Consider the following 15778-nt stretch of genomic DNA (forward strand, 5'->3'; position numbering starts at 1 on the left):
TTCGAAGCTCATGGACATCAGTGAATCATATCCTACCACTAAGGCCAGCAATTCCATAGGGCCACTTACTGACAAACTGAGTACATCTACCTTCAAGGTCTTAAAGGAAGTCATGCCCTCCATGCCTTTTAGTCATTTTAAGGAAAAATTCTTTTTATTATTATTATTTAGGCAATTATTCAGGTGCTGAGCATGTACTTGCAGCCCAGACATTGATATTTTAGCTACGTGCACATACACTCTCCACCGTTAAGTACATCTATTCAGGCTGATGAACTGAGCCTGTTTTCCCAGAAAGGCCAACAAGGACCAGGAAAACGTTGCTTGAGCATAGCAAAACCAGTTGTTTCCAAGGGTGATCCTCCACCACCACACAACCCAAGCAAGCAAGCTTTCCATTTCTTTACATTAAACAGCAGTCCTCCTCTCTAACAGAAGAATCCTGGGAATGATCCTGCAGCAGCTTTCATATTCAGACATCAATCCAGAACAGCTGGATTTTTTTTCATGCCTTTTCTCTCTCAAAAACAAAAGCTTTGCCACCAAAATTCACATTCAAGTTCAGATCGCCTATTTGTGGACAGGGCAACAAGAAGTTTGGGGTTTTTGGCAGAATCACATGGTTTGTGTTGTTCTCAAAAGAAATGGACCCTCACTTAGGACCCTGGCAGAACCAGAAGCAGAGGTCAAAGGAGTTTACACTTTGCGCTTTTTTTTTTGTAAAAAAAAAATTTATCCAAATAAATCCCACTTCTGCAGGTCAGTTTCTTTTTCAGTATCTTGATACAAACTAAAGGAGAGCACAGGTACAGCTGGGCTGCAGCACAAGAAGGTGAAACCCAAGGACCCAGCCACAAATCTGGATCATGGCAAACTGAAATTCAAGGCCCCAGCAGCAGCACCAGCTGCCAGCCCAGGGGCTGGTGAAGTGAAACCCCAGGCTCCAGCAGCGACACCTGCAATCCTGGTACCTAGAAAAACAAAGCCTGAGCCCAGTAAAAGCCTGGAACTCCAGGTGAAGCCATAGGCCCCAGGGGCACCAGTTGCCAGCCTGAAGCCCAACAGAAATGCAGCCGGAGGCCGCAGGAAGCAGTTGCTGCCGGTCTGGGGCCAGGTCGAATTAAGAACTTTGTACTATTTCTTTAAAAGATGAACTCTGCAGTCCATGATTGGTTGACATTAAGAAGGCATAAGCCAAAGCGACAACAGGGAGGCGAGGTTGGTTTAAAGCAATATACATTATATACAAACTCTTGGGTTAATTAGTCACTTGGTAGGCAACGTCCTTCTTGTCTACAAGGCGCACTGGAATGAGCAGGGGAGGAGAGGGGGGCAAGATTCCATCCGATACCTTCTTGGCACTGAAGTGGTAAGGTGCCAGCGCCTCTTGATAGAAAACATGGAGAAAAAGTAATCTTTAAATAACGGCACAAAACTGAGAAAGTCCTCCCAAAGCCTGCCCCAGTGGAATTGCCCGAGTCTAGCTGGAGGGGCTGATCTGTCTGAGAGCAGAGTCTCTGCAGCAGGGAAAGGGCATTAGCAGCACCGCTTCTTCCTTTTACTGTTCTTCGTTAGCTTCACCACATCATTCTGTTGCTGCTGTTGCTGCTTTGCTAAGTTTTCTTTCTTCGCTCGCAGGACTAGCTCTGTAATGCAATTAAACATCTGCAAGAGAAACAAGCAAGGTCAGACCACCCAGGAACTCAGGCCAGCTTTTGTGGGATGTTGTTCTTTTGAAGCAACTCTGCTTTTTTAGATATTTCTTTGGTTCAGAAATCTTCCCCAACCCACTACAGGCCAAGAGGAAATCCAGTACCTTCCTGACCCACACCTCTACCCCCTTTCCCAAACCAGTAAATAAAAACAGGTCAGTTTGGCGAGTGAGGAGTAGGCAGTCCTACCTCCTAGAAGCATTCTCCCTAGCGACAAGTCTTTCCTGAGACCATGCCTGATACGTTAGTACTGTAAAGCTAGTGAAAATGCCATGTGAGCTCCTTCATTTTGCTTCCCCAACTCTTCCAAACACAGTTGGATGCCTCTTTTGACATTTTACCTACTCACTTGCAACTTGTACAAAGCATTTTATCTTCCTTCCTCAATGGAATAATGTAATTGTTATTTTTTCTCAAATCATTATGCCCAAATCGTTTTATCTATACTCTTCTGCATATTACATTACCTCTTCCACATTAATATTTTCTTTGGCGCTGGTCTCAAACAATTGGATCTCCACTGCCCAGCAAATTTATAGGCATCTTCTGTTTCCACCACTTTTCGCTCTGGGTCATCATTCTTATTCCCCACTGAAACAGGAAAGAAAAAAAAACCAGTCAGTTTGGTACTTCAGCAGATCAGCCCACTAAATAAGCCACTGTCAAACTCTCTGATCAGAACGTACCTAGTATCCGGCAGACATCATCACAATTTTGATTAATTTCATGCAACCACCGTTTTACATTCACAAAAGATTCTGCACTGGTTACATCGTAGACAACAATGACCCCATGTGTTCCTCTGTAATACCTATAGAGGAGGAAAAGACAATAATGTTAATCCAAGCTACATATCCCCTTCTCCAGCTCTTTCTCTTTCACTTAGCTTCTACAAGACTCATAACAAATCCCCAAGTCAACGGCAATCAAGTGCCTCCATTTTCTTTCCACTGGGAGTCATTTAATTCTTTTACGACAGCTAGACCCATGCTATCCCTCTAAACCTACGGAGTTCCCTGCTCATTTAGGCTATACAAGTAGGTTTCAAAGTCCAAAGAGGGCTGTTTTACTTCCTTTTCAGGCTGGCAAGACCTTCAAAGACGAATACTGCCTTCAGCTACGCGAGGAAAGGTAGTGGTGCCCCCAGTACGTCCTCAGAACTGGCTGTGATGTGAACCTTCGTGTTGTACAGGCCACATCAAGTTTTTGCAGAGCAATTTTGTTATGGTGAAAGATCACTTACAGACTCAATTTCAACAGATCTCCAAAATACCCAACCCTCATTCACAGTTCTCTGAGCTCACAAAAATTTCTGTCCTGTTGAGCGACTGGTTCTGCTCGCACCTTCCTACTCAACAGATCGACTCCATATGTGCTTTCAACACACTCTATTACCTTTAGCCATTAAAAATAAGCTTCATTTCAGTTTATTCCCATAGTCTTGAGCAATCAGCACCCTTTAAAAGATGATGGCCATTCTGATATGCAAGAAAACATATCTGAATTCAAGTTCTAACACTATCACCTGCATGAACCTACTAAAGGCAGACAGTATGTGCACCATGAGAATGCTATACAGAAAAAAAAAAAAGCAAGCTCCACCTTCTCAGTTTTCAGCCACATTCACAGGCTATCAGGTATTTTCCCTACTGCAAATTAGGCAGCGTTGACAAAAAAGAAATATAACTGAAAACAGTTGACAGCGAGGTTTGCACTGGCATCCAGTTTTTATATTTGTGTAGCTTTATTCTTTCCCTTTCATTTCCTCCTCTTTCCCTTTCATTTCCCTCCTCTTTGTTACGGTAAATTTATTAAGATGTTTAATAAAACAAAACCACGACTCCAGCATACCAAAACTGAGGATTTTCCATTAAATTGTGACAACATTTCCAGACCTTGATCTCTTACCACAAGCACCTCTTGCAGCATTCTCCCTTCCGCTGTGCTTTAGACACGTCCGCTGTGACCACTCTGGTCCTCTTTGATAATTTATCCTAGCTCAGCGAACATATCTTTGAGCTTTGAAGCCTTTTAATCCAGTCCAAACGCACTACCTTTCAGAAGATCCCAAAGCTTTGGCTTACTTCTGCTACTGATGCACTGGAGCAAGTCACTACCTCTCCCCCACCTTCAGCTTCATCGTCTCTTCTATAACAGAAGCCACTTGCCTTTATAAACCATCAAGACAAACTTCCTACAGGCACACAGCACACAGAGTGCACACATCTCCCCCTACCCCCTTCCTCTCATGATCACTCTGTAGTGATAGTCACGGGGTATCAACACTCTCTCTGACATGACACATACTCTACGGAAGCAGGAGAGCCCGCTCCTACTGCTCATCTGGGCACTTCCAGAAAGTCAAATACTTCTTCCATGCCATGTTTTACCAGTAATTCATGCTGTGCATTCACTTGCCTTGGCAAGAATTACTACCTCAGGTAAGAATTACTTATTCCCAGCCCATAAGAGATCCTGCACTTTCAAGTATTCTAGTCCATTTGCAATCAGTTCCTTTAATAGCTTTAAAATGTGCTGGAGCACTGCATTCGTGCTTTACTTCGTTATAAGGTCAACTTTGTTCCATAACTTAGATCCTTCGGAGGAAAAAGTATTCCACAGCCTGAATCTGCATGTTGCAAAAATAATCCACCCTCTCCTGACACTAACATGGACTGCACACTGGTTTTGATGAGTACTGTTTTGTGTGATAGCATCAGAAAGGGAAAGGTCTCGGATCCTATCAACACACTAGATTTCTCTACATCTGAACAATAAACTCATTATCTTCCAACTCTCCCATATCACCTAACAGTCTTTTAATTCATCAACCCTCAGGCTGACCTATCACTTCCTCCCTAACACTGCGCATTACATTTGCAAAGACAACACTCAGCCTTTAGAGAAACACAGTGGTTCAGCTACACCTACACAGAGCTGCTTCATTCTGCTCTGCACACCATCAAACCATGCCTGGTATCCCAGTCATCCAAACCAGAGGACCCAAAGGAGCATCCTGCTGCTCCTACCTTGCCCACGCACCTAGGTTTTCTTCTAAGCAAAGCGTATGATGTCAGAGAGTAGAAGAATAACATGCACCCTGCACATACAGATCCCACTCCTGACACGTCGTCAGCACAGTTGTCGTTTGCTCCCAGGGATGAGGACTGTGGGCTGGACCATGCAGCACAGACCACTACGGCACTCAAAACTCTGCAGGAGCTGGGAGCTCCTGCCACAAAGCACTAATATTGCCAACCACCTCATCAGAAGTATCTTCTTTTGTGCAAGACAGCAACCCCTGACTCCTGCTGAGTTCCTACCAGCATACATGCTCCTATTTTTGGAAAGAAAAATTGTCTGGCACGTTGTTTTAGAAGGGTTGCAACCCTCATCTACACTAAAATGTCATTTTCTCCATGGGCTGACGTTCCCTTTTAGCAGCCACAGAGATAAGACCATGACTACCTTTTATTCTCTAACTCTTAAGCCCCACAATACACGTTTTTCTCAAAAAGCCAGTCATGCTATTTGGTGTCATTTGTTAGACACAACCTTATGTCCTAGGTAACGTTTTAGGCTTAACAAGTACAGCAAAGATTCTGCAACCCCAAATGCAGGACAGTACTAGAAAACAAAATCTTACCCCAAACTTCAAATTTCAGAATGATGCAGTGCAGAACTGCTTTTATAACAGTTGTAGGCTTTAGCGAGTAGAGAACAGATGGGGCTTTTGGCATTCAGGGAGGAGTAGGTGTAAATTTTGTGGATTTGGCAACCAAGAGGTAGTTGAGGCTTTGACACTAGGGAAAGAATGCCTTATCTTCTTCATCCACATTTAGGGAAGATGGAGATCATGGAAATGACAGCAGAAGAGAAATGAAGTTCTCAATTTCAGCTCCCTTTCGAGGGCTAAATGACTGATGCTAGCTGTCCTCTGTACCGTAGGTATGCTCTGTCATGTACCCTACAAACCCCAAAAGCCTGCTGCTACCCCTAGTGATAAATACATCCATGAAATACAGGGAAAAAAAGTTATAGAACGGTTATTCATATTTAGAGTGTCCATGAAAGTATCCCGTTGAGGTGAAAGACAACCGAGCCTGACCTGTATATGCCCTTGGATGCTTGGTAGTAGCCAAGCATCTTCCGTAAGGTTAGAAAAGTGACCTACATCTAAAGGCTTTACATTTAGCTCTGGTGTGGAAACGGCTTCCTAAAGACATAAGCTGACTGCCTTTGGAACGTTACCTACTAATATCACAGACTTGATACAGAAGATCTTCAGAAGCGGTTAACCACACTCATTGTGTCCTTCAGCCACCTGCATTCTCCCTCACATCGCTGACCATGACCTTTCCACGCAGAAGGGAACGTTTTGCCATTCACTGTGGTACTCCCTACTACAAGATACCAATAAGAAAGTTTTCAGTGTTCCTCTGGTAAATGATTCCCAAGATCAGCATCTGGAGTTACAATAACTAGTTTCATGAAGCATGACGGTAGCTAAGTGAGATTTAGAAGAGAGTATTATTGACTGCATCAGTCCAGTAGGGCATATATGTTCATTTTTCCAGTAAAAAAAAAAAGTAACCGGCCAACTTGAAAGATAGGTTGTTGGTTAAATCCAACATCTTTCCTAATATTTCACCAATTTGCAGTATACGTTTATATGTATATTTATATGTATACATATATAACATATATGTAGTATATGTTTCCTTGTTTTTCAGTCCTCTAGAATTCTAACCAATTCCAGACACTTCTAATAGTCCGTTTTCATACTCATTTTTTTTTAGGTTCCTGGAAGCACATCTATTGTCACAGGTCCGTTGACTAGTTTTTCAACCATCGTACCTGGTTTACAAGTCACAGCAATTCTACCATCTCAAAAAGCTTATCCCTCTCTTGAACATGTCATTCCACACAAATGCATGGCAGAAGGTACCTCTGCTATCGCTACTCATCCCGAGCTACCATCTGACAACTATTATTTAAAGCTTAAATCCTAAAACCACAGTCCTGAATCAGGACAAAGTAGTCCTATCTACAAGAGCAAATCGAGTGCAGAAATTGGTTGTTCATGCATCTTAAGTGTTCCTGCTAATATGGCTGAGTCCTGGCATGCTACATCTCTGGTGAATTTAAATCAAATTCAGAGTTTGGATGATGTTCCATGCCAACCAAATTCATACAACTTGGTCTCTCCTCCCACTAGGCACCAGTTATCCCAGTATTTCCACATCTAATAGACAGTAAAAACAGTCGCTGCCTTTTATACTTCCCAGTCTGAAATTCTGATCTAGTTTATTTTTCCTGAGTTTCTGTAGAATACTCCCAATCAACTTGATTTCTGTACCTTAACAGTTTTATTCTGTTCTCCAGCTTCTGTAGCTGTAGTCAAGTAAAACCAAAATAGTATATAACCTTTCAGTTTCCCAGTTTTCTACTATTAACTTCCTACCACCGCTACCATTTTGCATTTCTAGGTCTACACAGCAGTACTTCCAACCTACTCCTATTATTACCAGATGGGCTCTAATTTCAGACTTCCTTGCCAGGCTCAGCTCAGCATCAATCTGAGCTCTACCTTTAACTGTAAAGGCACTTCCTGACCTGCAGTAACACTGGAGGAACACCCTTTTATATTCTTAACCTCAATCTAGTCAAAGACTAGACAAAGACTACTATACTGTTGACAGCACACTTGTGCTCCACCCATGATCTGGGAGCCAAGCCCTTTCATAAGTACTAGCATGGTAACTCTGTCACTCAGTTTGGGATAAGCAAATTAGCTACAGTATTACTTTGCCAATAAAAAAAAAAAGATGCAACTGTTTGTAAAATCTGAATCTTGTTATCTCCTTATTTTTATACGCAGTATGCTTAGGTCCAGAGCACTGGACAGTCACAGCTAGCCAACTGGGTAAGGGGAGTCCTCATGACCATGTAACCAGCAATCCCAGTGTTTTCCTCAACACTTCAAACGCATTCAGACACAGGACCTTCTGCTTAAAGTTGCACAAAATTCAAGTCTTTCTTCCCTGAGCATGGAAGATTCTGTAACTACTTTACCAGAGTTAAGGCAGGAAAATAGGGCCTTCACTTCCCCAAGAGTAAAATATACCTCATTTGGTAAAAAGCGATGCAAAAGGAAGTAGTAGCAGAGGTCTAACAGTTCATGGCACAAACGCCTTCAAATCATTTCAGCTTCTCCATTTTAAATGTTAATAGAAGAAAAAAATTTACATAAAACACTATGCAGAGTCCCATCTGCAGCTATTCCCATTCACAAAAGGAAGCCTCCTTTCCTGGTATTCCCTGTTCAGCGCCGGATACCATGGCTTTCTGAACTAGCTGGCATCAGCCCCATGACCCACCGCTCATTAACGCAGCTCCGCGTCGTGTCAGGGATTCTGGAAACAGGAAGGCCATTTGCTGACTCAGCACTAATTGGGCACTCTGACTCGCCCGTGCACACAGCTGACGGGAGCCGCAGCAGGGCTGCCCCCTCGCCACTTCCTGCCCCAAGCTGCCCACGGCGCCGAAACGAGAAGTGATGTCACACACCGGAACCCTACGAGAGGCAACCGAGTTTTTTCCAAGCTAAACACTTCAGAAACAATGGAAGTAATCCAGTAATATCCGTACAGAAGTGCAGAGGAAAGGGGCGGCGCACGCATCAGGTTCAGTTTTGCCATTTCTAGCTGTTGAGACGCAACGCACACGCAACCAATCTCCCTGGTTTTAAGCCTGAGTAAATTAACCCATACGCCAGCTGAAAACAATCCTCCTCTCAAATGGGAGCCACAAGAGAAGCCAGTCAGGAAAGACCAAGTGGAACACCTAGATCTTTCAAGAATTGTATTTTTTTTTTTTTACTACCCAAAGGAAACAAAAGTTCCATTTCCATGTGTATTTTTCCCTCTCCCTCTAGTGCCACAGTAAGCAGTTCCACCTTTACAGCAACCAGTTTACAAACACATTTATTCTTAGTTCCCACCCGCCGCAGCTCTGGGTGTGGTTTCTCCACGAACAGGAAAAGCTGTGCACACGCTGTTCAAAAGGACAATGAGCATGAAACTGAACTCGAATCAAGGAAAAGGTTAACTTCACGTGGGCGTCTGCTTCAACAGAGCCCCACACAAAGACAGCCGCGAAAATGCATTTGTCCTAAAAGAAAACTAAATATCGGAAATCCTACTCTTCGATCTCAAAGCTATTAATTAGTTACATGACACTGACAGAGGGTTTGCACTCTGTACTTCTGCAATACGTTCAATCAGAGGATGACCTTCTTGGAGAGGCTTCAGAGACAAGTTTTCTACTATATGTAGAACAGTGAAACTCCAGTTCTACCTTTTGGAAAGAAGCAGCAGAGAAATAAGATAGAGCCGTCATGGAAATGCACAGAACCGTCAGGAAATATGAAATCCCAGTTTCAAACGCAGCCACAATATCACCACTGCTATCAGCTGGAAAACAGCTGAGAGAAGTCCCACCGTGCAGCCAGCAAAGCTATCGTTAGCTTATCAACTGCAACATTAAAATATGGAAAGGGTAACTCTGAACTACAGGATCCATACGCCAAGCTACACATCATAAGCCCAGTCATACTCACGTTGACGTAATGGTCCGGAAGCGCTCCTGTCCAGCTGTGTCCCAGATCTGTAACTTCACCTTCTCTCCATTGATCTCAACTGTCCGGATTTTGAAATCCACTCCAATTGTGGTAATGTAGCTGCCTGAAGGGAAGGCACAGGTAAGTCAGAACCTAAGTCCTGTCTATTTTGGATGTCCCGAAGCCCACTTCTCAACACTGCTTAGCAGTAGTTCTCAGACTGGGCCGGAGTTCAAGGTTCTCCCTGTTTGCTTATCATTTCAAATGCCCTGTCAGCTCATGCTAATCTGCACATTTTCATCTGCAGCTAACAGCTTTTTTCTAGCCATAAAGCCCTTTCTCCCATGCCACTCTTAAAATTTAGAACTCAGGCTTACAAGATAAAACTATTCTTCTACTGCATTGGTGGTCAAGCACCCAAATATCTCAAGAAATGGAGAGTAATTATGCAAGTATTTCATTTGTGAAAATTTTGAGACAAAGCTTTGCTTTAAATGCTCGTGCAATCACTCACTTTGAACACAGTCTGTTCCAAGAGTTTCCTCCCAATAAATTAATTATGTCACAAACGTAAGTGGTTTAGCCACAATATTCAATCGATCTAAATCCCAAATGGCCAACGGGAAGTCTGCGCAGACTACAGCATAAGCTGAAAAAGCAAAGCTATTTCTGGAACCATGCCAGTATTTAAATACTGTGGTACTTTCAGTTGCAAGTGAAGATCAGCCAGGATGGCTTGGATAGGCTGACACCAAGACCAGCACAGTCAGAAACACACTGTATTTCCAGTACAGCTATCAGTGGGTAAATGCAGAAGAACAACTCCCTGCCAAGCAGCGGCACCGCAGCAGGCACTGACCATGTCACTCACTGAAGTAAACAAACCACTCACCTGAGAACGTATTATCTGCAAAACGCAACAGCAAACTGCTCTTGCCCACACCTAGGACAAACAAAGACAGCAAGATCTTGGAACAGTCATCTTGAGTGTCAGGTAACATAACAGTGTTTTACCCGTTCATCACGTTTTTAACCCTAACTAGGATCTTTTCTCAGCAGATAATTTAGCACCATCCACCTTGACTACTCGTCTCAAAGCTCTCCTTGAGTACTTGATGAAGCACGTTGCAGTCACCCCAAGGCTCGGTACGCTTCTTGTAGCAGTACGGGGTAGGGTTTTTGTCCCCTCCTTCCTCCAGCCCTCAGCAAACTCTCAAACTGTTAGCTTCTGAACTGTGGTCTGTTCTCAGAGGTCATACAAAGAGTAATAACTAGAAGCAAGTTTATGATCAGCAGACTAACATTTCCTGAGGAAAGATCCAAAAATGAGCACGTCCTGCTGATTAACGAGTACGAAGAGCAGTGCTCTACTCTACTGAATTCCACTTTCATCGTGCTGCCTACCTCCCATTCATTTACGCCGTGCTGAACGGCAGTGGAATTTGGACTACTTAGACAATCAGACTGGGGTTTGGTACTATAAAGCTGGTGTTATCGTGGCCACAGTTTAACAGAAGCCTAAACCAAACAGAGGAGATGAGAACCATTGTTCTATATTGACACCCAAAACAGGCTTGTTCTACATCTGACAGGAAGGACACATACTTTCTGAAGTTGTACCTTTTGCCAAAACATTCCACGTAACATTTCTCTGAGTGCTTTGAGTAGCACTTCATCCAGGATTTTCTTAAATGACTGTTTGCACCCCGATCACACCCGGTTGCAGGGAAGCATTTTTCCCAGTGCTTCAAACAAGAATCGTAACAAACTCATTCCTACACACCCAACCCACAGAATCTGAGTCTCAGAATGCCTCAAAGTTGTTATCTCTCCCTTCTACCCAAAAGAGAAGTCTGCTATGGCATGAAGAAGAAATTCAGCTTCACCAGGGTGATTATCTATTAAATCTTCTCAGGTAGAAGTTATTTAAGCTAATTGTATAACTTGCAAGTTCTTAGCAGAAGACCTGTGCAAAAGGCATATGCAAAGGCTATATAGAACTCCAATAGTTCTCAGTTGCTGCCATCTGAAGATAGCTACTAGCACAAAAAAAAAAAAAAGAAGGCAAACCAAAAACCTACATATCTGCATGATTCCTGTAAGCCACATCTGATCAGCAAAGAGTTCAAATCACCAGACATCTGGAGAAGGCATGCTCATATCTAATGGAGTATTACAAATCTCAAAGAAAAAAAAAAAGAAAATGCTACTGAAAAATACGAAGTTGCAGCATGCATACACTGAGCTCAAGCAAAGTAGCAGAGCAGTTCCTAAACTTTAACAGAGGACTGGTTATTTAGCACGAGCTAAACCCCTGCAAAACACCAGTCAGCTAAGGAAAAAGAAAAACGTTTCAGCAAGTACTACGCTTCCACATCGAGCAGCACTGGCCTCCAGCTTAACAAAAAGCAAGCAGATGCTGGAACCCGCAGACTCGTCAGACCACACCACCTTCTCAAACGCCAGCCAGCCCCAGGCTACGCTGCAGAGCTGCACATGACCACTGCTTTGTCAGGCTGCCCACCGCTGCACACACGCTCCCAGCACGCAGGCAGCTGCTGGAGCAGAGAAACGTCCTGAACTCGGGGAGTTCTACATGCTCCTGGTGACACCGGAATCACTAAACAAACACTGTCTCTGACCTGCACTCTTCACCTGTAGAGAAAACACGCTCTTCCTGGACCTCCGCTTCCTACACAGTTATCTGAAGATGCGAAAAGAGAAGGCTAGCAGGGCCTCTTTGCTTGTTGAAGACAGTAAAACGAAACAAAACAAAAAAAGGCCTATTGGCTTTGCAAAATCAAAATTAAAAGCAAATTTCTGTGTTTACCAGTTTCTAAAACCCGTATCTTGCTGAATGGCAGAGTGAATTAAAGAAGCACATGCAAAGCACCGATCACCTGGATTATTTTTAAATATGTGGCACAACTGAGATCACCAGCAGCTTTTCAAGATGACCTGTTCTAAAAACACACAAACCTACTACCCTCTTGACATATTTGCATACAGGGGAAAGCAAATGAGACAGAATTATCCTATCCAGTACCAGTCTACTTCCCATTGCAGGGAATAAACATCAGTAGACAAACACCTCCATCCCTGGAACTGTTCACGGCCAGATTGGATGAGGCTTTGAGCAACTTGATCTAGTGAAAGGTGTCCCTGCCCATGGCAGGGGGGTTGGAACTAGATGGTCTTTAAGGTCCCTTCCAACCCAAACCATTCTGTGATTCTAAGGCAAGGAAATTGTTTTGTGGACGCAGGGACAAAGCCTTCCTATTGGGGTTAGCAAAAACAGAAAAGAAAAATCAATACTCGAGCTACGTAGTGACATTTAATTACAACAACAGAGAACTACAGGCAACCCAACGATTCTCACAACACTTTCTTCCTCTCACTAGGCACACTATCAGGACTCAAGAAGACTCAGCTAAGAAATTTCATTTAATTGTTCAAAATGACAGGTCTTCCTCAGAGTTTCACCATCCTGTTTATCTTGCCTGAACAGTTTTGAAACTCATCAGCAAGCAACAGAATTACTGCTCTACTCAGAATGCAACATTTGCTTTTAGTAATCCACGGGGTCCCAAAAGCACCCAAAGTTTTAAGCTGTCTTGAAGCTGTTGCCCCCTCTCCTTCTTCCTTTCAAACTTCTTCGTGCAGACACAGTTTGGTACAGAATAAAATATTTTTACATACAGCTACAGCTTCTGGAGGTGACAACTGCCAAGCTCATGCAAGATTAGGCTTTCGCCCAGGAGGCATGCCTTGCTGCATGCCGGGACCTGCTGCCTTATGGACCACACCTCTATTAAAAGAAGAGGGTGGATGCCATCTTCTCCAGTTTATGGAAATTAAACTGCAAGCTGTTGGAGCATTACCAGCACAAAACCAGACTGAATACAGGAGTCTTCCCAGTCCCAATTCTTACGTGCCTCGACTAAAGCACCAGACATGGGCTGAGTTCATGCACCAGCCCTCCGGAAGTTTCTGAAACTGCTGCAGAAGCATTTACAGGTCTATTTTCAAAAGTCTGTCACTACTGCTTATCCACAGCTATTTTAAGTATTTGCATCCTGCGCTATGACTAGGAGCACACGAAGCTGCAGCTTTTCAAGGATTTATTTAACAGAAGTGACAAACTCGAGAATTGAGACTTCAGGTTGAAGCGGAGACTTAAGAAATAATTAAGATAATAAAGAGTATTAAAAGGTAGTCATTGCCACACTGGAAACAATGGTCCCTAGGGCTGAGGAGCAGTCAGCCCTTCCCACCGACGCATTAAACTGCCTGTCACAGGGAAAGGGAATTCCCTCCTCATCCCAGCGAGAGATTAGTGGGCGCTCTCGAAACATGCGGCTCACAAAGGCTGATGCCGGCACGAATGCCGGTGCTGCCCTTACTCGTACGTGTCTCGTTTCTTCTCCTCAGCCTAGCCGGGCTATTTACCATAACATCCCGTGGCAGCCAGTTCCGCAGGTTCATCAGACACGCGCTCAGGAAGCCCGAGCGAACGCGCCCGCTCATCCAAAGCGCGGGGGTCTCTCGGCGACCCGCCCGGGCGCAGCCCGGCTCCGCGCACCGGCAGCACAACCGCGGCGGAGCCCCGCCGCTGCAGAACCGGCCGCAGCGGCTCCCGGCGGAGCGGGCCGCCCTCCCGCCTTCCCCCGCAGCGCCCGACCCAGCCCGGCCGCCGCCCTCGGGCCCCTCACAGCCCGGGCGGAGGCGAGGGGCGGCCACCCCGCCAGCGGCCTACCCCGCCCCCGCGCCGCGCCGCCCGCCCTCACCGCTGTCGCCGATGATGAGCAGCTTGAAGAGGTGATCGTAGTCCCTGGCCATGGCCGGGGCGGGGGAGCGGCCGCGGGCGGCGCGAGCGAGCGGGGAGGGGGGAGGGGGCGGCGGCGGCTCCGGGCCGGATCCACTTCCCGAACAAACAGCCGGAACTGACAGCGGTGCCGCCGCGCATGCGCGCCGCCGCCGGAGGCCGCCAGCTGCGCCGGAGCGCCTCAGCGCATGCGCTGCGGGGCGCGAGGCGCCGCGCCTGCGCGGGAACGGGAACGCCCTCCGCTGGCACCGCCTCGGCGGCCACTGCGCATGCGCGCGCTCTGCCGCGCGGCGCCCGGGGGCCGCGCCTGCGCGGAGGGGGCCGCGGAGCGAGCGCTCGGTGCGTGGCTCGGGCGCCATGACGGGCGGGCGGCGGTGGAGCTGCTGTCCGCCTTCGCACACGGGGCCGGGCCGTGATCTCCCCTCCCCGGTAGCGCGTCCTCCCCCCGTGCTGAGCCGCCGGCCGGTTTCCGTGGCGCGGCCCGCCTCAGCCCCTCAGGAGGCCCGCAGGTATGGCGGGGGAGGCCGCCCCCAGGGCCGCGCCAAGGGCGTGAGGGAGCCGGCGCGCTTCCAGGTGCGGTCCGCTCCGCTCCGGGGAAGGCGCAGGACCAGGCCGGCAAGGCGGGGAGCGCGTCGTGCTTTTCCAAGACCGTGCAGCGCAGCAGCAGGTCTGGTGGCCGCAGCAGCAGCAGTGCCTTGAGCGCAGCCCGCAGGTGAGGCGGCCCGCAGCGAGGCCGTAGGAAACGGCCAGGTCTGGCGGTTCAGGCCACTCTGGCGCTGCGTTCCTGGGGTTTTTAATCCAGAGATGTGCCTGTGTACAGCTCGGGAAGGGCCTTGACCTCACACGCATTGGCAGCTGTCCCTGCAATCCACAGCCCAGATCCACAGTTTCAAACAGCACTCTCCCAGTTGTCTGACGCACACAAACAGCCTGAGTAATTTTGCTGTCAGTTCACAGATAATGGCTACACAATCTCGGCAAGGCTGTGATCGCTTTTAGCTGATGGCCACTTTTAGGTGGAGACAGCACAAGAATGCTTTTTTTTTTTTTTTCTCTGGATCAACCTATGCGGTATTTTGGTGTAGAATATGTAAATTACTTGGGACTTCTTCGTTTCACAGTTATGAGGCTTTTCAATAATACATAAAAAAAAAACCAAAAGGCAACGTGCTAGGCATTGCATCTCTCTTAAAAGTAATTTTAGTTTAGCATAGATTCAAACCAAAATTGACATGATTATTTAATTCACTAAGTTGATTTTTTTTATTTTAACCGTAAATTTACAATTTATTGACTCAAATATCTCATTAACATGCATGTGTCTTCACATGGAGAGAGCTGTATTAGTGCTGAAGAACACAACCTTTGCAGTCAACTGAGACTGCAAATAGGCAAAGATGACACAGAAATCAGGACAGTTAACTTGAAAATACCAATCCATAATGTTTTTGGTAGGTACAGTCTAATTAGTCGTTCTAAAGATGCAGCTACTCTGAGGATCTTTTTGGTGGGACTCAAGCACGAGTAGTAATTGAAATCAGTGGAACATCACCACTGCAAACAATGTCAGTGACATTGTCAGGGTGTTCACATACCAGAACAGGTTGCCCAGGGAGGCTG

The 15778-nt window shown here is 45.9% G+C and overlaps 1 protein-coding gene across 1 annotated transcript; it reads right to left on the bottom strand.

Moving 5' to 3' along the window:
* Positions 1-349: 349 nt before the first annotated feature.
* Positions 350-14192, bottom strand: RAB35 (RAB35, member RAS oncogene family). Its single transcript, XM_086623331.1, is given in 7 exon segments — positions 350-1665; positions 2180-2229; positions 2232-2303; positions 2399-2523; positions 9334-9457; positions 10226-10276; positions 14121-14192. Coding segments are annotated over 7 exon segments (603 nt in total). The 5' UTR covers positions 14173-14192; the 3' UTR covers positions 350-1536.
* Between the last annotated feature and the right edge of the window lie 1586 nt (positions 14193-15778).

The sequence above is a fragment of the Tauraco erythrolophus genome, chromosome 19, assembly GCF_009769465.1.
Source record: "Tauraco erythrolophus isolate bTauEry1 chromosome 19, bTauEry1.pri, whole genome shotgun sequence".
Classification (NCBI taxonomy): domain Eukaryota; kingdom Metazoa; phylum Chordata; class Aves; order Musophagiformes; family Musophagidae; genus Tauraco; species Tauraco erythrolophus.